The sequence below is a fragment of the Melospiza georgiana genome, chromosome 22, assembly GCF_028018845.1.
Source record: "Melospiza georgiana isolate bMelGeo1 chromosome 22, bMelGeo1.pri, whole genome shotgun sequence".
Taxonomy (NCBI): domain Eukaryota; kingdom Metazoa; phylum Chordata; class Aves; order Passeriformes; family Passerellidae; genus Melospiza; species Melospiza georgiana.
The window spans coordinates 5,745,798-5,768,600 of NC_080451.1; the positions used below are offsets into that span (position 1 = coordinate 5,745,798).

The 22,803-nt window shown below is 47.1% G+C and overlaps 1 protein-coding gene across 2 annotated transcripts; it reads right to left on the reverse strand.

The window, feature by feature from the left end:
- Positions 1-45: 45 nt before the first annotated feature.
- HP1BP3 (heterochromatin protein 1 binding protein 3) lies at positions 46-20,967 on the reverse strand. 2 transcript variants are annotated; one of them, XM_058039280.1, is made up of 13 exons: positions 20,892-20,967; positions 12,792-12,989; positions 12,282-12,384; positions 10,924-11,074; positions 10,421-10,580; positions 9,318-9,461; positions 8,423-8,503; positions 6,581-6,735; positions 5,838-5,928; positions 5,026-5,185; positions 2,939-3,050; positions 1,899-2,036; positions 46-1,188 (listed from the first exon to the last, which is right to left on the reverse strand). In XM_058039280.1, exons 2-13 carry the CDS (start codon positions 12,885-12,887, stop codon positions 903-905), a joined length of 1,677 nt encoding a protein of 558 aa, XP_057895263.1. In that variant the 5' UTR covers positions 12,888-12,989; positions 20,892-20,967; the 3' UTR covers positions 46-902. The 2 variants fall into 2 exon arrangements, with proteins under 2 accessions (XP_057895263.1, XP_057895264.1); XM_058039281.1 differs by lacking the exon at positions 12,792-12,989 and having other exon boundaries at positions 20,892-20,966.
- Positions 20,968-22,803: the final 1,836 nt, after the last annotated feature.

Below are 22,803 nucleotides of genomic sequence, written 5' to 3' on the forward strand. Positions count from 1 at the left end.
AGGAGGAGCAGCTGGGGTGAGGAGACTGGACACAGAAGGCAGGCCTGGAATCTAGTTTCATTTTATTTTAGCAAACCGCATGTTCTTCACTTATCAACATCTCTACATTAGCAATTGTATAGCTCTCCAACTTCTCTTTAAAAAAGGGTAAACAAGAGGTGACAAACTTAGGCTTTTCATCTCTTAAAAACATTTGAAAGTTGGATTCAAGAAGACTTTGATATATTTTGGTTTTAAGGTAACAGATGTGGTGGGGAAACACTAATTCAAATCACCCACCTAACCCAGAGCTGCCCTTTTTGGAGCCCCTCTGGCACCAGACCCTCAGGAGACGCCAAGGATCCAACTGAGCAGCCAGCCCTGGGCCTGTGGCTGAGGAGAGCAGCACCTCGGGGCTCAGTGCAAGTGCTGTCTGTACACAGCTCCCTCATGGGAGCACCAAGGACCTCGGCATGCAGGGATCTAGGGAGGACTCCTCTGCCACAGCACCTTCTCAGTAAAGAATCACATTCCCCTGATCATCCTGTTCCTGCTGTCTAAAGGTATAAAGATCTTCTCTGAAGAATTGTTTTAAAAGCCAACCCTCCCCCCCCGAAACCCATGTGGAATAATATAAATGTACAGATTAGAGACGTCCTAGAAAAGTCCTAAAATTATTGCAGAAAGTAAAGATGACTCGTTCCAGGGAAGGGGCAGGCACGAGGCACAGCATTGAGATCTAACGAATGCTCGGGTCGGTTTGATTTAGTTTTCAGCTTTTCCCCATCATTCCCATTCAAGAAAAAAAAATTAAAAAAAAATTAAAGAAGTGTTTAAGCATCAGAACTAAAATACAAATGCACGTTGACTTATAAAACAAGATTGTGGATTTGACCATGGGATTCCCTGACATTGGAAACATTTTACTTTTTTGCCCGGAGAGATTTCCTCATGGTGGATTTGCCCTTGGCAGAGGGTTTCACTTCCTTCCTCCCACTGGCTGCTGGTTTCTTGGAAGAGCTGCCACTGGAGGCTTTCTTGATGGCTGGGGCTGCTGGTTTGGCTTTCTTAGCAGGGGTTTTCACCTTGGGAGGGGGCTTTGCTTTGCCCCGGCGGGCGGTGGGGGTTTTCCTTGGCTTGGGTTTGGATTCTCTTCGCTTCATCGGAGGGGCCCTGCTCCGGGATTTGGGGGGTGGTCTCTTCTGCATCCTGTCAGGAAGAGACAGCACAGGAGCTCAGTGGAGGCACAAATGGTACCCAGAGCAGAGCTGCTGTCAGCAATTTGCATAAATGAAGCACATCTTGGCATCCCTTGTCCTTTGCCAGCACATTCCACGAGCTAAATCCCAAAGAGCAAGAGCTCCTCTGGTAGCTCTACACTGAGCACTTCCCATCCCCACAGAGCTGCCAGCTTCCAACCCCTTTGTTAGGCAAATAAACACATAAATAATGACAGTGAATCAGTCAGCTGTCAGAACAATTAAGAGCCTTAAGCACTATCTCTCCTCTCTAAATGGGATTTTATTACTTAACAAACATTCATATTAAGTCCAAATTCTGAGTGAGGCAGGTCCCATATCTGGCTACAGAGCTGCAAATAATTACTGTAGGGAAGAATTCTTTTAAGGCAACATAAATACAAGAAGTTCCATGTGAAACATCACACTTTCTAAAGCAGGACACTAAAGGCAACACAAAGAATAAACACAGGCTCTCTCTCATCTGGAGGAAGGCTTCAAATTATGGAATGGGGGAGGTCAGTATCTCTGGAATAAGGAATAAATAGAAACTTCTGCCAACACCTGTGAGCAACAGCACTGTGGAGAGGTGACCACAGCAAGAGACACCTGAGCACTCTGCAGCTGTGACAGACACTTATTTCATCCAAAGGAGCCCACCCATCTCTCATGCTGCCATACCTCTTCTTTGGTGGTGGCTCTTCCTCCTCAGACTCTTCCTCTTCAGATTCTTCTTCCTCCTCAGATTCCTCCTCTTCTTCCTCATCAGATTCCTCAGAATCCTCATCCTGCTGCTTCTCTGGATAGAGCACATCTGGGCTACAAGAGTCATCTGGTCAGAGCCTGATTTGCTTCTAAGGTACAACTCCAGGGTGGGCAAGCCCTGGGTGAGCCTGGCTCTCCTCTAAGGTTACAGCTTTAGCCCAGTCTAGAAACACCCCCAGGAAATCTGTGATTGCTGCTGTCCCAAACCAAGGTTATTTAGTCTCTGCAATGGCAGAAACATGACAGCCTGGGAATGTACCAGCCCTAAGCTGTCTCTTCTCCATTTCCCCATTTTCCTCTCCCTCATTGCTCCTTCCCTGCAAACCCAGGGAAGGATCCCCTTTGGCAGGATCAGACTCCAGCAGCAAAGCATGGCTGAAGCTGTGGGGGCTCACATGTGCAATAAAAGGAGCTGGGGAGCAGCACTTCAATGACTGTGCTGCCATTTGGCTCTTCCTGGGACACCAAGGCCTCACCCCAGGGCTCCACCTGGCCCAGCACAGAATCAGCTCACAGCAGGGGAAGAAAGGCAGGTTTAGACTCAGAGTAGCTAATCTAGGTCATCCTCCCTCCTCTCCTCCCTCAAGGAAGGAACAGCTGGGTCCTGCTCCTTAGGAGCATCCTGGCATGGAGAACCCACCCCACTCCCTGCTCAGGTGAATTGGTTTTAGCACAGAACACTTAAATAGCCCAGCCTGAAACAAAAGCAGCACAACAGAACTACCTGGGAACATGGAGCCCAGAATTTCTACTGCCCCTAAAAGCTTCCCTTGCTAATGGAGCCAGCTTTCTGGTCACCCAAGTGATGCCATTATCCAGAGCACGGGTGACAATGTGGCAGTTCACCAGTGAGTAAACCCTCCACAAACTCCCTGTAAATAGGAGGTTGGCTCATGAACTCTGATACCTGAGCTCTGCAAAACTCCTGAACATCATTTTACAGACAAGCTCTTTACCTTGGATAATAAGGGAAGCAAAGCTGAAAGGTTCCACTGAAGCCCTTCCCAGAAATTTGCTCCATCCAGCCATTCTTCTCACATTTCTGCAGGGTTCTCTTCAGTAGATGCACTGTGAAAAGAAATCACAGGAAGGTTGTGTTACTATCTTTAGCCTCTTGTCTGATCTTACTGCTCTCTACTGTGCCCTCTGAAATCAGAGCTGGAGTCAGGATGGGAAATCCTCTCAGTCAGTTTGAGCAAGATACAAGATATTGTTCCTGAGCACCTGGTGAGAGTGGCTTTAAACTCTCCAAAGGAAGGAGTTGAGAACATTCCATGTTTCTGATGTCCTGATCATGAGATGCTCCTTCATAAGTCATTCAAGAGCACTGTGTAACTACCTCTGTCCAAATTTAACCCTCAGAATGCCCTCTAAAGTGTGCTTTAAAACAAGCCTTTTACCCTGGTTTTGATCTCCTCATGTTCTAAATGTTGCATGTGCTGCATCTTTACCCATACTCTGATTTGCTTTTTGTTTTGCTCTTTAAAGGGTAAAATATTTGGTCTAGAAATACAACAAATGAACTCCTTATTCCAGTATTTCATTCCAGACTTTTATTCCAGCCATTCCATTGTGTACTGTGTAAGAACTGAAACTCAAACTGTGCAAATACAGGGGATCTTTGTCTCTGACAAAGGACTTGGGTTGTTTAGTCAGTTCAGAACCATTTTCAGCTTGAATTAGAGGGGCCATTTACATATTGAGCTTCCAGGAAAAAACAAGGTTCACTCTCTAGCATGTTCCAAAGTTTTTATAACCACAAGGCTGGTTTCACTCTGGGTGTTAAAGGTCAATAACAGCACACAGGGATTTGACTCCAGTCAAGTTCCAGGTCTGCAGTGAGCCATAAACTGGGAGGAGAGCAGAGCTCTGTAGTGTGCACCCGCCTGCTTTTCACATCTCACCAGATCTTCCTCCGGTTCTCTCAGAACAAAGCAGAGATCATCAAAATTCCTTTTATGTAACGGAAGGAGAAAGAAAACAACAGATTGCAAGCTGAGATTTCCTTATTGGCCTTGCAGGAGTGACAAGCACTGCAGGCTGGCTCAACACAGGCCCCAAGGACCAGGGACATTTCCAATAGTCCTGAAAATAAACCATGCAAGGGCTTAGGGAGCCTGGAACCTCTTTTCCCTGCTCTGAGATTAAGAAATCTCACTCAGCATCAATTGCTAATTGGCAGAAGGCCTGAGGGCAGCTTCTTCAGCCCTGGAACCTGTGCTGTGTGTCAGTAACTCTGCACCAAACAGCTGTGCTGATGCTGTGCTCCAGCTCCAGGTAAAGACTGGATCAGAAATCTCCTCTCTGCTGCTGAGGAACAGCACCAGCTCGGTGACACCACAAGAACAAACTGATCTCAAGTTTGAGCAGAGACCACTGGGACCTCAGCCTGTCCCTACACACCTCCAGCACCAACCAACTGCATGGGGGCTCAGCCCAAATAACCCAAATAAGCCACCAGAACATCTGCTTGAAAGCCTCTGCTCAGGCAAAAATCAAACCAGACATTAGTGTCACTCCTGGAAACAAAGACATGCCAAATCTCCCTTTCAAATAAAATACAATTGGCTTTTCTCCTTATTTGCTTGACCTTTCTAAAATCAGATGCAAAGTAGGGCCTCAAACAAAGCAGTAAGAGGGGTGCTTGTGAATTTTTAAAAAAAGTTAAACTACACAAGTTGTCTCAATAAAAAGCAATTAGGAACTGCATTGATGCCAAGCTGCTGTTCCTTTCAAAGCAGAGAGATATGAAATCAACTTGGTGATTCAAGGACAATAAAGTACTTAAATACTATTCCCCCTTCCTGGCTATAGACAAGAGAATCATGCATTCTGTCTCAGGAACTGGCTTGAAAGCAACTGATGGGAGCTAAAGCCCCAGAACATCTCTGCAGCACAAAGGGCTGAGCAGCTGCAGCTCCCAGAGCAGTTTAAAGCTCTGCAAGCTCAACAGAGCAGATTAAAGGTGCTGCACAGGCACATCTGCAGCTGCAGGACTCTCTCAGCATGCAGAATAGAAGTGATACAGGGATCAGGACTTTACCCTGCAAGTTGGAGTTGGTCCCTGGGTAATTTTCCAGGATATACTTCTTCAGCGCTGTGGTGGAGCAGGTCTTCGGTTCGTTCATGGCCGCAATAGCAGACAGGATGGCATCTTCCATCAGAGTCCCACCCAGCAGGGGCTTCTCCCCTGATTTCTTCAGCTATTTTCCAAGGAGGAAGAGAAAAGCATCAAGACAAAATTCTCCCAAACCAGGTCAGGACAAGCTCCTCTGCACCAGGTGGGTCGGCGCTCCTGCATTAGCACAGATACGTTTAATATTAAAACACTGCACAGGGAACGCTGCTCTCCCAGCTGGGGGTGGCAGGACAGGCCTAGCCAGTCAGCTGGCCTGGGGGGCTTTACCAGCAACACCTCACCCCAGCCCCCAAACACACTGCAAGGATGTGGCAGTCTAAGGGCCTATTGCTCAGGGGAGGAAAGAAAGAAAGAAAGAAAAATAAATCACTTCTTCCTCCATCCCACGGACCAAATGTACTCAAGAGACTTCCGTGGCACACACATGAGTAAAAGATGTTGCAGGCATCTGGGGTACCTGCTGCACTTCCAGTGAGGGATGGAAAGGAAAGCTTACCCCACCAGTTCCCTACTGTGCTGGTGAGTCAGAGCTGAGCAGTGCATGCAGCACGCTCAGCAAGGGAAGAGGGAGACTGAGAGGAGAACAAGAGTCCTACTGGACAAGGGCTGAGCATGCCAGACTGCTGGAGAAAGGGCAGCCCAGGGAAACCAGGGGACAGGGCGTAGTGACTGACATCCGAGGCTTGTGCTCAACAAGGATGGACCCAGTCTCTGACCTGGAATGTCCCAGATGCTCCCTTCCCTGTGATCTGCTCTAACTGGCCCTTCTCTACAGCTCTCTGCAGGGCGTTCTTCAGCAGCTGGGGTCTGAAACACAGGAGGAGAAAGCTTTACTGACACACACTGACAGCTCCAAAAACAAACAGAGAAACAGTGCTTGCAGCATGTGAGCAGAGCAGCATTTAGAGTGTCTGCCTACATGCAGACACTTTAAATGGAGACCTGTCAGTGAGGCTCATTGCCCGGGCAGAAGGTGGCACCACGCTGGGAGCTGAGTGGTGGCACGGGCTCGGTGTCCTGGCAAGGACCCACTCACCTTGAGCAGCACATTTGGATGTGATGGGCACTCAGCTCACAGGCAAACAAGGGCTGACAAAACCCTGATAGAGGTGACATGCAGGGTTTTCCTAGTTTTGCTTGTCAAGCCTCAACTCATACAGATCAGCTCAGAGATTGCTGCATATGCTGCTAAAGCATCCAGATCAAGGGGGATGAGACCCCAGGAGAGCCCCTCACATCCAGGCAGCAAAGGGATGTGGGTGTGGTTAAGGTGGACAGAGCAATGCTGCTGGTGGTGTCAGGGACACAAAAGGCACAGCTTTTCCTCAAGCTTTCCCACAGACCCAGAGCAGCAGCAGCTGACTTAAATACCAGATGGAATCATTGTGAAGTGAGATAGAACCAGAGGAAGGCTCAGTTTCCCCAGTCCTCTGCTTGCTAAAGCAACTGCAGCACTTACCTTATATCTACTTTGAGTTTGGGATAATACTGAGACACGTATTTCTTGATCAGGCTGTAAGAAGCTTCCTTGGGCTCACACAGGCGGGTGAAGGCCAGTGGCAGGACATCCTCCAGCTTCACCTGCTGCTCTGTGCTCAGGCCTGAAGTGCTTTTCTGGAACACACAGACTTGCATGCATCAGCAGGGCCCAAAACTCTGGGTGTCTGAATTGCTGGGTGTCTGAACCAGCAATACACATAAGTGCCCCTGACACTGCTGCTGAGCTGGAAACCCAGGAGCTGTAAGGCAGCTCTTTAACAACTTAAAACAGTTTGCAGCTTAAGAGATATACAGAAAATCTGAATTTTCATAGGAGTTTTAGAAAAGCTTTACAAATAAAAATTGCTGAGTACCTAACATCTGTGTTTTTAATTATTTTCTTCCTCTTGCTATAGACGTTTTCCTCTGCCACACTTCAGTGAGACAGAAGAAAAATCACAGAATTATTCAGTCTGGAAAAGCCTTCCAAGATCATCAAGTCCAAACATTAACCCAGCACTGACATATTTACCACCAGACCATATCCCCAAGTGCCACTCTACAGTTTTTTTGAAGACTTCCAGGGATGGTGACTCCCTGGATCCCCTGTGCCAATGCTTTACAGCCCTTTTTGTGAAGATGATGATACATGCTGACACAAAACTTAAAACTCAAAGACAGAACCTGTTTACACAAATCAAGTCTTCCTCTTCCCCAAAATGAACAGCTAAACAGGAGTCCTTTTTTTTTTTTGAAATAACACAATAAAATCTTGATTGAAGCCAGTGTTCCATTCTGAACTTTCCTCCCCCCTTTTGTTACTATGAGAGGGGATGATGAGGGAAAAATAGACTGTTCTTTATCCAGAAAATGTGCTGAAGTTCAGTGATTTGATGCTGAACAGCAGCTCTGCAAACAGTGCAATGGGAGAGGGAGCTGCTTCCCTGCCAGCCAAATTCATCCAAAACATTTGTTTTGCTGAGAAAGTAACTGGGAACAAAGACACCCATGTGCTGCAGAGAGGTGATGTGTCAGCAGCTATTGGCTGCCTTGCTCACACTTCTTGTGGAGCCAGTGAGTGAACTGCAATTCATTTCCTCCAGGGCCCTACACCAAGTTCAGTTTTAGGGCTTTTGGTCTCCCCAGGAGGCAGGAGATGACCACCAAGGTGTTCCATGTCTAATGTCACCTGTCTAATCCCAAGGGATTGGCAATTCCAGCTAAACATTTTGTAACTGCAGCGTTAGGAATGTGTTTCACACACTCAACACAGCATGGAGTGGAGATCAGAAGTGCTGGAACCACAACTAACTGTGCAGCTCAATAAACCATCCCCTTCCCCAACAACATTGAGCATCAGCAGCTTTCTTCCAGAAGCCTGAGGATATTTTCTTCTTCCTCCCTCTGTCCTCACAGCTGATGGGAAAACATTTCCCTCAGTCCTAAAGACTGGAGTCTTCCTTTATCCACACAACAGATAAACACACACAGCAGGAGCACAAAATTTTCTTCCAATACCTGAGGGGCATCTCTCTCTGCCTGGTAAAGACAGAAGAGTTCTGTGGTTATTCAGTTTTCTGTCTCTGAACCAAAGCCTAGGGGGTTCATGTAAACATTTTAAAACTGGGATTTTGATCATTAAACTTGGGTTTAATTCCTCACAGTAACTTTCTGATCCCACAGTGGGATGGGTGTTTTAATTGCTGTAGTTGGGGAGAAAAAGCACAGGGAGGAGGAGAACATTGGGTTGAGAACGTGGGGTAAGGTACATGTGTTTCAGAGCAGTACATTTCAGAGTGTTGTTTAAAATGATCCATCTTACCTTTCTGTCTCTGGATTTTGGAACAGTTTTTCCTGCATTAGACACCACCACAAAGCTCCCAGAAGCTCCCTTTCCTTTCACCTGGTTCAAGAGAAAGTCAATTTCAGTCCTTAACAGAGTAACTCAGAATTTTAACAACCTGAGAGGAACTCTCATGATGCAGATTGTGAATGCACTGTCACCCTGCAGTGGGTTTTTAACGCAGAGGCCTGACTTGAACCCACTGAAACTTCAGTAAGATCAGAAACTGCAGCCAGACATTGGGACATTGCTGTACTGGCCAGGATATCCTGACAGATAACACAGTTATCAGTAAAATTTCAGTGTTAAACCCCACACTGCTGCAGAAGTGACACTGCTGGGTTCATGTGCTGCTGCAATGCTGTGTGACACAACACCCAGAAACAGCAGGAATTGCACAAAACCCAACGGTGCCAGGCATGCAACTGACACAGCAGGGCTGAAATCCTGCCAGTGGCCAACAGAGCAGTGACAGAGCTTCAGGAACCTCCATGAGGAGAACATGCTCATTCCACACACCTTCTAATGGAGTTAAGGAATTCCTATGCAGTTCCCAGAATCATGGAATGGTTTTGGTTGAAGGGAATGTTAAAGATCACTCAGTTCTACCCCTGCCATGGGCAGGGACACCTTCCACTATCCCAGGGTGCTCCAAGCCCATCCAACCTGGCCTTGGGCACTGCCAGGGATCCAGGGGCAGCCACAGCTGCTGTGGGCACCCTGTGGGAAGGATCACTGGGAAGGATCATTTTCCAACACCTCATCTAACTCTGTTCTCTGAAGGCATTCCCCCTTGTCCTGGCACTCCAGGCCCTTGGAAACAGTCCCTCTTCAGCAATGCCATCTCCTGTGCTGCTCCACAAGCAGCTCTTACCTGCCTGATGATTCCCCTCTCCAGCTCTCTTTTCAGGGCTTGCTTGAGGAGGTATCCCCTCCTCTCCAGCTCCAGGGAAGGGTATTTGTGGATGATGTATTTCCGGATTGCCACCACCGAGGCACCGCTCTTCTGAAAGCAGGCCTGGAACAGACACAGAACATGAGGAACCTCCCACACCTGAATTATCCTGGTGGGGTGGAGGAACAGAGATTGCACTGATGCACATGGGCCACCACAGGATGCCAGGGCTGGCCTTTTCCCCACTGTGAATCAAGTATAAAACATGACTAACAAAACACTTAACTTTTCTGAGTAGCTGAAGAGCAACACAAACAACACAAAAGCAGCACAGCAAGGATATCTATATCTACTACTCCCCTGCTCTGAAGCCCTCACAAAGATTGGCTTAAAATACAAAATAGTCACCTTTTGGCAATGCTGCACAACTGATTTTCTAACACTTTATTAATGCCAGACTGAGTAATCATTAAGTTAAAACAACCTGCCAATTATTTTTTTAAGAAGACGGAGGATTGACATCAGTAAACAAGGAAAACCTAAGATATTTTGAAGATAGATGGAAAGGCCATCTTGCAATTAAGGCTGGTGAAGTTCAGGCCTCCTCTGAAGGGAGTGACCAAGCCTTGAGGGGAGAGCAGCAGCACAGCTACACAGCAGAGATCTCTTACAGTCAGGAGAGATTGAGTAAACCAAGACCAAGTAAATCAAGACTTTGGAATGCAGGGTTACAGTATCTCCATCTGTACTGAGTTAGAGTAACTTAATGGTAAAAGAAAGCACATGTATCAAATAGATGGATGAATCCAGGTAAATTAAGTTAAATGTGGCCAGGAGGCACAGCAAACAAAATTATGACAGCAATCAACCAGGTTATGCCATCCTAGCTGTTCCTCATAATGTAATTAGGGAGGAAAACAAATTCTAAACAAAGAAATCATCATCCTCATGGACTCACATGTCAGGCTTCCAGGACAAGCACACCCATCTTACACACAGCACTATCACCTGCACCTCAGCAAGCTGAAATTGTGTGGTTTAGAACACAAATGGAATAAAAGCCCCATTTGTGTCCTGCCCACCTTGATGGCCTCGGTTAGGATGGCATCCATCTTGGGCCTGGAGGTGGCTGCCATCTGAGTCTGCTTCTGTGCCCGAGCCAGCTGGCTGGCAGAGAGCGTGGCCCACGCAGGGATGGTCTTCTTCACCTTCTTCTCCTTCTCCTTGGCCTGATCCTTCTCCCTAAGGGAAAATGCACAGCAATAGTAAGACAAGAGGCACTAAAACAAGCCAATAAGCAGGACAAGAGCAACAACAACAACAAAAAAAGTTCAGAAAATCTGATATTATTTAATATAACTTAAGGACTACTTTGACGTTTCTATTAGTAAAAAAGAGACCTTGTATTGGTATTCAGCTTCACATGTTTGAGAACAGCAGCTCCACGTGATCAGGAACTTCTTCCTTAGAAGCACCTTAAGACACTCATTTTCCTCTTCTCTCCCACTATCTTTTCTCTCTACAGAGCCTGACTTCCTCCAGAATCCTACCCAAATCCCCAAATTCAGCACCAAGTAAGCCTTACTCCTTTTTGGTTTCTTCTGAGGGCTTTGTTTCCTCCTTCCCTTCATTCTCAGGTTCCTTTGGCTGTTCTGCTTCACTGGATGCAGCAGGCACAGTTTCAGGCTCTTGCTCCTCTCCAGCAGAGGCAGATTCTTCAGAGGTGACTTCTGCATCTAGAAAATGTGAAAAAGCATCAAGTTACCATCCAAAACCAGCTCTTATTCTTTAGGGAGGTAGAGGGAACAAAATCTACACTTAAGAACACACTCCAATACTTTATTTTCACTAACTTAAAAGTGTTATTTAAAAGCAATTTAAAAAGTGAAAAGAGCTTCAACAAAGGTGCAATCAGCCCTCAAATGCCAGAATAACTACAAAAAAAATCATGCAACATTTTCACAATTAACCACTTTCAGCAGTGTTCTATTAACTCCACAAGTTGCTGTTTCAGACAAGCCTGGGATTCTAAGAAGTAGCTTTGCTTATGACCCAGTTGTTTCCAAACACAAAGCACCTGAGGGATAATTACAATTCTATCACATTTTCCCAGACTTGGCAAAGCTTTGGGTGGCACGTGCATTGGCAGGAGCACTTGTATATCAGAAGGATCAAAGCCAGTCAGAAATCAACTTAACAAGGAAATAAAAAATCCATAAAAGTACATTTAGCTGAGAACAGGCCTTAGACTGGGCTGCCTACTACATAAAATGCATATAAATTTAAATTCCACACTCTTTGGATAAATAACTGCCCACCAACACGGCTCTGAGAAGCTTAAGCATTTCTGACACATTCCTGTGCAGTTTTCCCACAAAGGCCTTTAAAATACACAGTGAATTAAGAGTCAGTTTTGTAGGTAGTTTATTTTTTTTTGTGACACCAAAGAGGACAAAATCAGTGTAACCAACTGACTGTAGTGGTGAAATGAAACATTCTGGGACATTGAGGCCAAGCTGCTAAGAGCAGTCATGTTAATATCAGGCTAGATTGCATGACATGTTGTGGTAAAAAATTTTTGCTCAGAAAAATTGAGAAAAAAATTGAATACTCTGTTTTTCCATTCATTAACTGCACCTTTTGATCTCAAACCATCTTTCTGATGCTACTGAAATTTAATAATTTCTTTACCCTAAAGGATGTGCAAACTTAAAAGGGACAATATTTAGCCATATTTTCATGTCTGGAGTGACACAGGGTACAAAAGACAAAACAAGTGGGTTCAGACTGAAAACAATGTCTGCAAAACACAAATCCTGGAAAAACCTGTGACAGGGAGCCAAACATTATTAATATTTTCATCCTGGCTGTAGAGTTTTCCAGGAGTTTCAGATCCAACCTGTGTTTGGGTATCCAGGAACCCTTCTAGAAGCATGGCTGTACCTGCTTTGACCTCCTCCCCTTCAGCAGGTTTGCTCTTGGGAGGAGTTTCTCGGGAGGAAGCGTTCACCGAGCGGCGGATCGGCATCGTGTCGTCTTCCACTTTCTACAAAAAGCACACAAAAATCAGCACAGGTGCTGGAAAGAACTGGAAAGTTTTGAAATGGGATTCAAGTCAATCAAAGCAGCAGAGGTAGAAATATTCTGGTTTGGATTGTTTAGGATGTTAAAAGACAGTAGCCCTCAAATCAGCTTCTTCAAAGCATACTAGGAGAGGACAGTTCCCCATTTTATGGTTATAAAAGAAATCATTTCAATTCCAAATTAAACGAGATGAGCATTTGAGGATTTTGACAGGCACATCATCTCAGGGAAAGCAGGGAAGGGGAAGCAGAGCTTGTTAGACTCCCAGTTTCCTAGAAGCAGGGCAGAAAGAGCACTGAGTAACCTTGAGCAGGACTGGAAGCCAAGGACTGATCCAAGGGCACGCTTGGAGAAAGGGCCAGCCCCTACCTCACTTAACTTGTCCGTGTGGATCAGCTGAGCTCCCGTTAAGAGTGGAAGCGCCTTATGATGCACGGGTTCAGCTTCAGACAGATCAGTCGACATTTAAAATAATTTCTAGACCCAAGTGCAGGTAACTGTGGAGCCCCAGGTTTTAACCCCAAGGACTTTTTCCTAATGGTTTTCACAGTGCAGTGAGGAGTCAACCTAAAGTACAGAAAAGATGTGGTGTGAAAATTAACAAAACAAAAACATCTACGTCCACGTAGCTATCAAATTAAAGATTCAAAAGAAAAGGATAAATGACTTACAGCTCATGACTAACACAACTGACAAGCAACACTTGCATTCAACAAAAGTGCTAAAACATGGATGCAAACTGGTGAGCTATGGGTGGAGCAGAAATGGGGAAGGTGCAAGCCAGACCTGCTCCATTAGAAGATGGCTGAAAGATAAAAAACCTCTTTAAATTAAATTAAGGGCAATCATTGATGAGATGCAGCCATTGCACTGTGCCCTGGGTGAGGGATCTGGTCACTCAGTGATTTGGGTAAAAGCAGGAGCTGGCACTTGGAGCTAAAGCATTACACCATTACAGGCAGAAGATCCAAGCATTGGGAACACAAACCATGCCCCCTCAAACTAAACCCCATGCAATTTAAAGAAATGAAGGAATCTTTTGACAAAAAAAAAAAAAAAAAAAAAAAAAAAAAAAAAAAAAAAAAAAAAGACATTCAGAAGAGCAGTCTCCATGCCTTCTACCAGAATACATAAACTTGCCAAAGCTCTGCTCCAAACACATGCACTGTTGTGGATAACAAATGGGTTAAGCTTGGTTTAACCCTCATCAAGTGGCAGCCCCTACCACTATTCTGCTTTTACAGCCTTTCTTACCTGCTGCCCATCTGCCTGCACTGGCCTCTCCTATGGAGAGGGGCTCCACTAAATCCATCACAAATCCAGGACTCATTGGCTCATTCACTTCCTCTCAGCATCCCCTTTAAAAACCTCAGAGGCAAAGCCTCAGCCCCAGCAAACCACACTGGACCTGTCCCAGTTGGATGCAAAGATCAGCTCAGCCTGCCCTCCTCCCCTCCTGACAGACAGACAGACAAACAGCCAAATGCCCTGGTTTCACCTCCTGGGGGTCTCCTTTTGCTATGGCACTCACCATAAACTTTCCCTTTCAATAGGTTTTTCTCCAGCCTGAGTGTTTTCCTCTTGAGCAGCCCCAGCATCAGCCCCAGCCCTATTTCCAAGCTGATTTGCAGCACTGCTCTCCCCATTGCACAGCTCTGCACCACACCAAGATTTTCTTGCCCAAAAATACAGTTCTGTCATTACTCAGCAGTGGGGATCCTTAATCAGGCATTTCTGACAGGAACTGAACAGCCACTCTGAAAACCCACAGGGATCTGGTCCTGCCTCAGCACCAGGGAAAGCAAAGCCCAAAGGCACTGGGTGTTTTCTCCTGAGACAAAACAGAAAGATCAAAACACAGCACATGCCAGCAAAACAAAAAATGAGATGCATGAAGCTTTCTTGTGAAATGTCAGGATGTGAAAATACACTAATTGGTGACTAGAATACACAGAATACAGCACAGCACTTAAAAAAAATTGGCCTGTTTTAAGGAATCTTTCTTCCTCAAGTGGGGAGAGTGAAAGGAAAAAGAAATGAAAATTTTCACCAGGCTTCAGCTCAATATCCAGTGTTTCTTCTAGCAAGCAGAGACCAAAGCCCTTTAAGGAAATGCCAGAATTTTGAAGTGAATCTTAAAATAACCAACTTCAGATTCCCCCTCAGGGAAATCAGTTGGGGGTTACAAAAGATGCATTCCCTGGGATCAAAAACCACACACAAGCCACACTGTGGCTGACACAGTCCTGGGATTTCATTATTTTTAAGCTGTGTAACTTGCATGACACATGCATGACAACAGCACTCCCAGCTTTGAGTTAAAACTCCCCAAGTTCTGAAAATCCTTTTGTGTAAAGCACTGGAGACTTTTTGCTCTCAAGAGTACAACTTAGCACAATCCCTCAGTTCTGTGCCACAATACATGCAGACAAATGGGGATCCAGCAGAAATTCAGGTTTGTTGGTTGTCTCTGCATTCCCAGGGAATCAAAGGGGAAGGAGGACAATCCCCTCCTGATGCAAGCACTGATGTCCAGGGCAAGCTCAGAAACTCCAGCTGGTGAGAGCATCCTTGCAGGGACTGTGCCTGCTCAGCACATTTCTGACCACAGGGGCATCAAAAGGGATTTTCTGTACTGAGTGTGAAGTATCAACCACAAACATACAGAAAAAAAAAAAAAAAAGAGAAACTTTGCAATGACAATATAGAAAACCTCATTCCCCTCTCCAAACAAACCAGACCTCCACAGGGGCATCAAAAGTGGTTTTCTGTACTGAGTGTGAAGTATCAACCACAAACAGGCCTGAATTCAGTTAACAAAAAACATACAGCAAAAAAAGAGAGAAACTTCTGCAATGACAGTGTAGAAAATCTAGAAAATCTCATTCCCCTCTCCAAATAAACCAGATCTCCACAGGGGTATCAAAAGGGGTTTTCTGCACTGAGTGTGAAGTATCAACCACAAAGAGGCCTGAATTCAGGTCATCAAAAAGATACAACAAAAAAAAGAGAAAGTTCTGCAATGACAATATAGAAAACCTCATTCCCCTCTCCAAATAAAGGTGAAATCAAGTCACCCAAACCTGGACACATCATCTCAAAAGACAGATTTAAATGGGAACCACAGCTACAATCACAACCATCACTCAATTAAAAAATGAAAGGAACAAATGTGTTTTGCATTTACACAAACACCAAACAAATATTGTGCCTTGAAAGGGGGTAGAGGGCACCAGCTGAGGATGCAGTTTTCAAAGTGGTTGTTGGGTGATTTTAATGAATGTTTAAATCTGATCAACTGTCAGAAAAATAGAATCACATCAGCAGAGAAAACACCTCCAGGATATTAACCTTCATCAAGGTGCAGAAAGTCACTCCTCACAGAGTTACAGCTCTTTTTCTACAGGAAAACTGCAGGTTCACAAGCTCCCAGACTATCATGAACTGGTTATTCCAAAGCAAAGAGCTGATAAGCAACAACCTCCCAAACTCCTGGATTTCCACATGAGCAGGAATGTGCCCACTCTCCCAGCTCAGGGAGTAGCTGCTAATGGAAAATCCAAAAGTACAGAGAGTTTTTCAGGAATTACTCTGAACCACCCATAGCAATTTCAATTTCCTTCTAAGCTACCACACCATTATGAATAAATAAAGAGAGGTTTCAGGTGAGACACATATTTGATAATATTTCTGAAGTGTGGAGTCCCTCTACTAATGTAAGAGATACAAGAATTAAAAAAAAAATAAATTGTCTGAGTTCTTGAATTTCTGTAAGATTTTTAAACTTATCTCAGCCTTCAATCTCCTTTGAGAGAAAATACTTCAGGATAAAATAGGTTTTGAATGTGGCAATCCAAGTGTCAGGCTGGCAGAAACTCCAACTGACAGGGTGAGCAGGCTGAAAGCAAATATGCAATGGAAAAAGGAGGAAGTGTGTCCAATCCTGGGCCACTGGGGTGTCCCCTTACTGTCACACGACACCTACAGGTGACTGATGTCCTTAGATGTGACTGGGTACAAAGCACACGGCACTGGCCTAGAAATGAGGTCAAAAAAGGCTAAAAAAAGGTTTCAGTTAGAAGGCAGGGTGTCAAGGGGTACAAATCCAACAGCCTGACAAGTGATGCAAGCAAGAACAGCTGTTTGTTATCCAAAAGCCTTAGAAAGCAAAGTAAAACTGGGTTTAAAATCCAGGACAATTATTTACTACTCTGTAATACACAAGAGTATTTTAATGACTTGGAAAGTGCAGAAAAAAAGCACAGGAAATGTTAATACTTCTGCAAATCTAAACATGCCAAAATGCATCACCTTCTAAATTGCAAGCTGCACAATCCTTTTAAGCCTTTGTGCCCCTGAAATCCTCCAAGCTGTTCCCTAAACACCCAGCCCAGGTGGCAGCAGATACTTTGTCACACCCTCAGTGTGCCCATGGTCACAGAATGTCACCCAGTGTCACACCCTCAGTGTGCCCATGGTCACAGAATATCCCCCAGTGTCCCACCCTCAGTGTGCCCATGGTCACAGAATGTCACCCAGTGTCACACCCTCAGTGTGCCCATGGTCACAGAATGTCACCCAATGTCACACCCTCAGTGTGCCCACGGTCACAGAATGTCACCCAGTGTCACACCCTCAATGTGTCCATGGTCACAGAATGTCACCCAGTGTCACACCCTCAGTGTGCCCATGGTCACAGAATGTCACCCTCAGTGTGCCCATGGTCACAGAATGTCACCCAGTGTCACAGCCTCAGTGTCCCCACGGTCACAGAATGTCCCCCAGCCACCTCTCAGATACAAATGTGTCTCTCAGCAGCTCCCAGCTGCCTGAGCACTGAGGGGTTCCAGCCCTCTGCCTTTGGCTTTCCCAGCTCCTGGAGCTCTACTGAGTCATTTACACCAGCCTAAAGTCCTGCAGATTGATAAAATGTGTTATTAAATAATACAAAGTTCCAACTTCTGATCCTTATTTGTCAACCCACTTGGAAACTCCCTCCCAGCTGCCATTCCCATCACTCCTGCTGCACCCAGCAGGTTTTGTCCTGGTCCTTAGGGCCACCATTCCCCAGGAGGTGTCCCAGCCCCCCTGGAATGTCCCCCTGATCCAGCTCCAAGCTCTGCATTTGTGGAGGCTCCCAGGGCTGTGCCTGAGCCCTCATGGAGCAGCTTGTTTCAATTAACCAGGAGCAGGGTCCAGCACTCATCCCAGAGCTCCCCCTGGCAGGCAGCAATTCCTCAGTGGGATTGAGGAATTGGGTTACAGGGCCCATTTCCACCCCTCCTTCCCTGCAAAACCCCAACCCCAGGGTTCAGGGAGCACAGCAAAAATCCCTCACACTTCTGGCATCCAACCACAGGAATTCACTCACAGAGCCACAGGAGGGGGTTTAAGCCCAAAGATGTATTTCCATTTGAAATACATGTTCAGCATTGAATTTGAGCCTCTGGCTCCAAATGCCACGAATGCAACCCAACTTACACCTTGCCTGTCCTGAGTTTTACAGAGACAGCAAAAATTAAATCTTGCACTTCTGTGCACACAGATGCTCCTTTCACTGAAGAAAAAAACCCTAAAAAACCCCAAAACAAAACAAAAATAAAACCTGATACATTAATAGAGTAAGACTGATGCTCCCACCCAGGGCTGAGCTCAGCACTTGTCTCTGTAGGGTCCAATCCCAAACCAGCTTAATTAATCCCCACCTGTGCTTATTAAATCAGAATTGACCACCACGGCTCACCTCCCCTGTTCTCCACACAAAGAAAGAACACCAGCTCAACATAAAACCACTCCAGGTTTGTGATTCTCTCCCCAGCAATCTCTGACCTGCACTGAAACAGTAAGAACAGATTGTTTCCTTTGCCTGGATTATTTTCCATTCCTACACCCAGGGGTTTTTCCTCATGTCCCCCAAACAGCCACAGTCAGCAAGCAGCTTAAATTACACCAGCATCACACCTAAAACTGACAGAAACTTCAGCCAAGGGGTCCATATGAAGCAGAATTTCTGCCTGCATGGCTGTATGAACATAATCCATCCCCACACTGATGCTCAGGATCAGGATGGTGACAAGCTCTGAGGAACAGTTACAAGTTTTGAACAGTTTTTGGCTGGAATGATCCAAATTCTCCCCACTCTGTCTGTGCCACATGGCCACTGAGGGATAAACTCACCCCCATTAGCTTGCACAAGTTTAAAACAAGCTCAGGTCACAAAGTTAAAACAACTCCAACATGAAAATCCCCTGCTGAAAGTTTTCATAGCTTTGGATAAAATATCTTAATTCAGGATCCACTTCATGAATTTTGACAAATTGCTGACACCTGAATGAAAATTTAGGCTGCAAGTGTTACATGCCAGGGTTTGAACCCTTTATAGGCCATCTCCTCCTTGTCTAGACAGATTAAATTTAAAACAACAGCATAAACCCTCCTCCCAACTACTACTTATTCAGCTATCACTTATTATTCTACAGACAAAACTATACATGATAAAAGCCATTATTTCATTGCAGTCTGTAAGAAATCTACCCACACTTCCCATTATAGTCCATCAATGTAACATTTCTATTCCCTCTCACAGAAGTTTAAATCCTCTGAGGACCCCAGGTCACTTGTAACAAAACATTGCCAAGAGATTTAAATGTCACTTTCTGCTGAAAGGGAAAAAAAATACAGGAAAATATATTCTGAAGACAAAAAACCAAACAATTCAAGGAGCTTCTGCTGGACCAAGGTGCATGATGAATTGAGAAGATCATTAATTAGCAAGCTCACATAGGTAAACAAGAGAAAAGTCCAAAAGCCACATTTTTTCAAGGTATTTCTGGTCATGATGGGGTGGGGTTTTTTGGTGTGTGGTTTTTTTTTTTTTTTTTTTTTTTTTTTTTTTTTTTTTTTGTTTGTTTGTTTGTTTTTTTGGGGGGGGGTTTGGGGGGGGTGTTTTTTTTTTTTGTTTTGTTTTGTTTTGTTTTGTTTTGTTTTTCTCTACTCATTCCTGATTTCCAAGGGTCTCCCACTCCATCCAACAATTTTTTAAAGTGTCACCTGAGGAAGTTCTGTGCTCTCCTGCCCAGTCCATCAAGCACCTCCCTCCTGGACTGAACTCGTCCCTCTGCTCTCAGGGACGCTGTTTACAAACACGAGCACTTCCGAACCTTTCCCGCCTCAATGGGAGCTCCCTGCCAAGGACTGCCGGCCAACTCTTTCTTGAAGATGCTAAAAATACTATTTATGGTCAAAGCAAACAAAAGTCACGTGCTGGGAAATCAGAGTGCAACACTTAACAGTAAGTTAAGAATAGGGAAGTGACACACTTGCTAACCCAGAAATAATTCAGTAGGACTCTTAAGAAGTGAGGAACACCCGAGTATCTGAGAAATGCAACAGCTAGAAACAAACTATCCAAGCGATCAGTCCCTGCTACACTGTATAAACGAGCGAACACACCCACAAACTCACTTGTACAACTTTTCGTCTGCAGCACAGGCTGGGCAGTTCCGGATCAGTTCCCAGCCTGGAGCCGTCCTCAGGTGGAGCACGTAAGGTGATGGGGCACCGTGACCTGGCAAGAGCCACCCCAGAATCTGTTCTAGGCTGTTTCACCCAAAACCACCCCACAGCCTAGAGTGCCAAGAAGGATCACGATACAGGAACGGAGCCTGCCTGAACAGCCCCGCTGCAGAGTGGAATTTAGCACCTTTCTCTCTAGAGAACCTGTGCACCGCGGGGCGAGGGTGATTCACATTCCTTAGGCAGGCAGCGAGCACCTGGGCGCTGGGAGCCTCGCACGTAGGTCTGTATGCATCGCTATCAGCGCCGGGGGCGATTCGGGACCGGGACTCTGGTTAGGGGTCTCTTTTAGGGAACAGAGCCAGACTCAGGTTCCCCTCGAGCTGTGGCTCTTGTAGGGGTTGAGGAAGCGAGTGAGGGCAGGCAAAGCCCCGCACAACCGCACAGCCGAGCGGCCGAAGGCGGGAAGGCCGCGGCGGGAGCCAAGGCGCTCCCTAAGTTTATAAATAGCGATTATTTATTGTGTCGCGGCCCTGCCAGCCCCTTCCGCCGCTGACCTTCCCCGGGGCTCGCCCTGTGCCGGCGGGACGGCAGAGCTGTGCTTGAGCCCCGCGGCTCCTTTGTGAGGGCCCGCGCCCCGCCAGGCCCCGCCGGGCCCGCGGACACCCGAGGCCCGGGGCCGCCTCCTCGGGCCTGTGCCACACGGGCCGAGACCACCGCGACACCGAGCCGTGCCCGCGCAGCGTGTCCCGACTCCCCGTCACGACACCCCCGCTCCCCCGGGCCTGTCAGGGCAGGGAGGGCGGGGGGGACGCGCTGAGGGCAGTTCCGGGGCCCTTTCAGCGGCGCCGCCAGGCCGCCCCCGCGCCTCGCGCGCAGCACCCGCGGCCTCCCGGGCGCGGCCCCGTGTCCCGCCCGGCGCGGCGGCCGGGGGCGGGCGGGGCCGGGACTCACCGGGCCCGGCGGACACAAAGCGGCGGCGCCTCCAATGGCGGCGGCGGCGGCGGGACCGGAGGGGGGGCAACCGAGGGGCGGGGCCGGGCGGGGGAGGCGGGACAGCGGCGCAGGGCGGGGGGGCGTGGCCGGGTGGCGCCGCCGGCCAATGGGAGGCCGCGGGCATTTTTCGAATTCCGCCCCCTTCCCCCCTCCCCTCCGGCCCCACCGCCTCCACGTCGCGCGAGAGCGCGCGCGTGCGCGGTGCGGGGCTGCGCGCGCTTCCCGCCACTGAGGGGCTGAGGCGATTCCCGCCGGGCGGGGTCGCTGAGGGGACAGAGGCGGCTCCGGGCCCCCCTCAGCCCCGCCGGGCCCCCCTCAGCCCCGCCGGGCCCCCCTCAGCCCCGCCGGGCCCTCAGCCCTACCAGAACCGTGTGGAACGTGTTCCTGTGTCACCTGCTCCAGGTGAACCTGCCTAGGCAGGGGTTTGAAGCGGATCTTCTCCAGAGGCCCCTTCCAACCCCAGCTATTCTGTGTGTACCTGTGAATTCCCGTTCCGGAGCACTCCAGCCTGAATCTCACCTCCAGCCTCTTGCTGCGTGCTCTTCTCACCCTCTGCGGTATCCCCGGTGCCGCCTTCCCTTTGCCTCATCCCTCATTAACTGTGTAATTATTGCCTGCCGCAATTACACCAGTCCCAGCGCTGAGGTCTAGCTGCAAGCTGGGAATTTTCTGTCCCAACATGCTCACAAGTTCTGCCATGTGGGAAGGATCCTTTTCCTGACGATGCTTTGCTGTTTCAGGCAGTTTTTACCTGTGCCTCTGCTGCTCAGGGTGAGGATTATCAATGCAAGCCAGGGCTGAGGCGTGACCCACACTTGTATCTTGAACTGCCACAGTAATCTCAGCTGTGCAGATACACTGAGAGGTAAAACCCAAGCTTCTCTTTTATACCTCTTGCTACACTTTTGATCCAAGTATACTTTATTTAGCTAGACCCATGGATGTTCTTTTTCCCCCCCTCTTCCTTCAAAACCCACTGCTTTACCTAACCTTAAGGTAGAATTCCTCAGTTCCCTACCTATTCTTATTTTCTGCCATAAGCATGCTTAGAAGCACAGAATCATTAAAATCAGAAAAAAACGTTAAGATCATTGAGTCCAACCTTTCCCATGGCACTGCCAAGGCCACCACTAAACCACGTTCTCAGGTGCCACATCCACACATTTTGAACAGCTCCAGGGATGGTGACTCCTGGTACACGACAGGATTTTCATATGCTGTCTCCTGTCCAAGCAATTTTCTCCTTTTTGTTTTCTGCACATAATCTTTATCCATCTCCTGCCAGCCTCTCTCCACATCTGTGTTTTTACAATTTGAAGACCATATGGGCACTTACCCATTTATTTGGGCACTTTTATCCCTGCTGTGATGGGAAACCCCTCTGTGAGCACATTTAGAAACATTTACACCATTCAAAGCACTGCAGAGGTGTTGCATTTGTGCAGTAATGCCTGTTTCTTGCCCAAGCTTCTCCCAACTCTTTCCCCTGTAGGTGACTACTCTAAGTTTACTACCCCTGAGAATATCACCTCCTAAAGGCTTGTGAGCAAAGCCTGGCCCCGTTCAGCCTCCTCCACTCCAGAGGATCCCTGGCAGTGCTGCAGACAGATGGCTCCACTTTGCTGAACATTCCTGTCTTGCCTGAGAGTGTGAAACAAACCCTGTGCAACTGCAGAAAAATGTGTTCTTTGGCTTTTTCCCCCTGTGGTGCCTCTCTGGCAGGAGGGGAAGGTAGAGCAGAGGGGAAGGAGGGGGAATGGGCTCCTTTACTACTGAGTTTTAAGACACCAAGAAGGAAAAGATGGAATCAGAGCAGCAGCTCTCCCTTTGCCCCAGCACCTGTGTTGGCTGAGCCACAGAGCTACAAGCA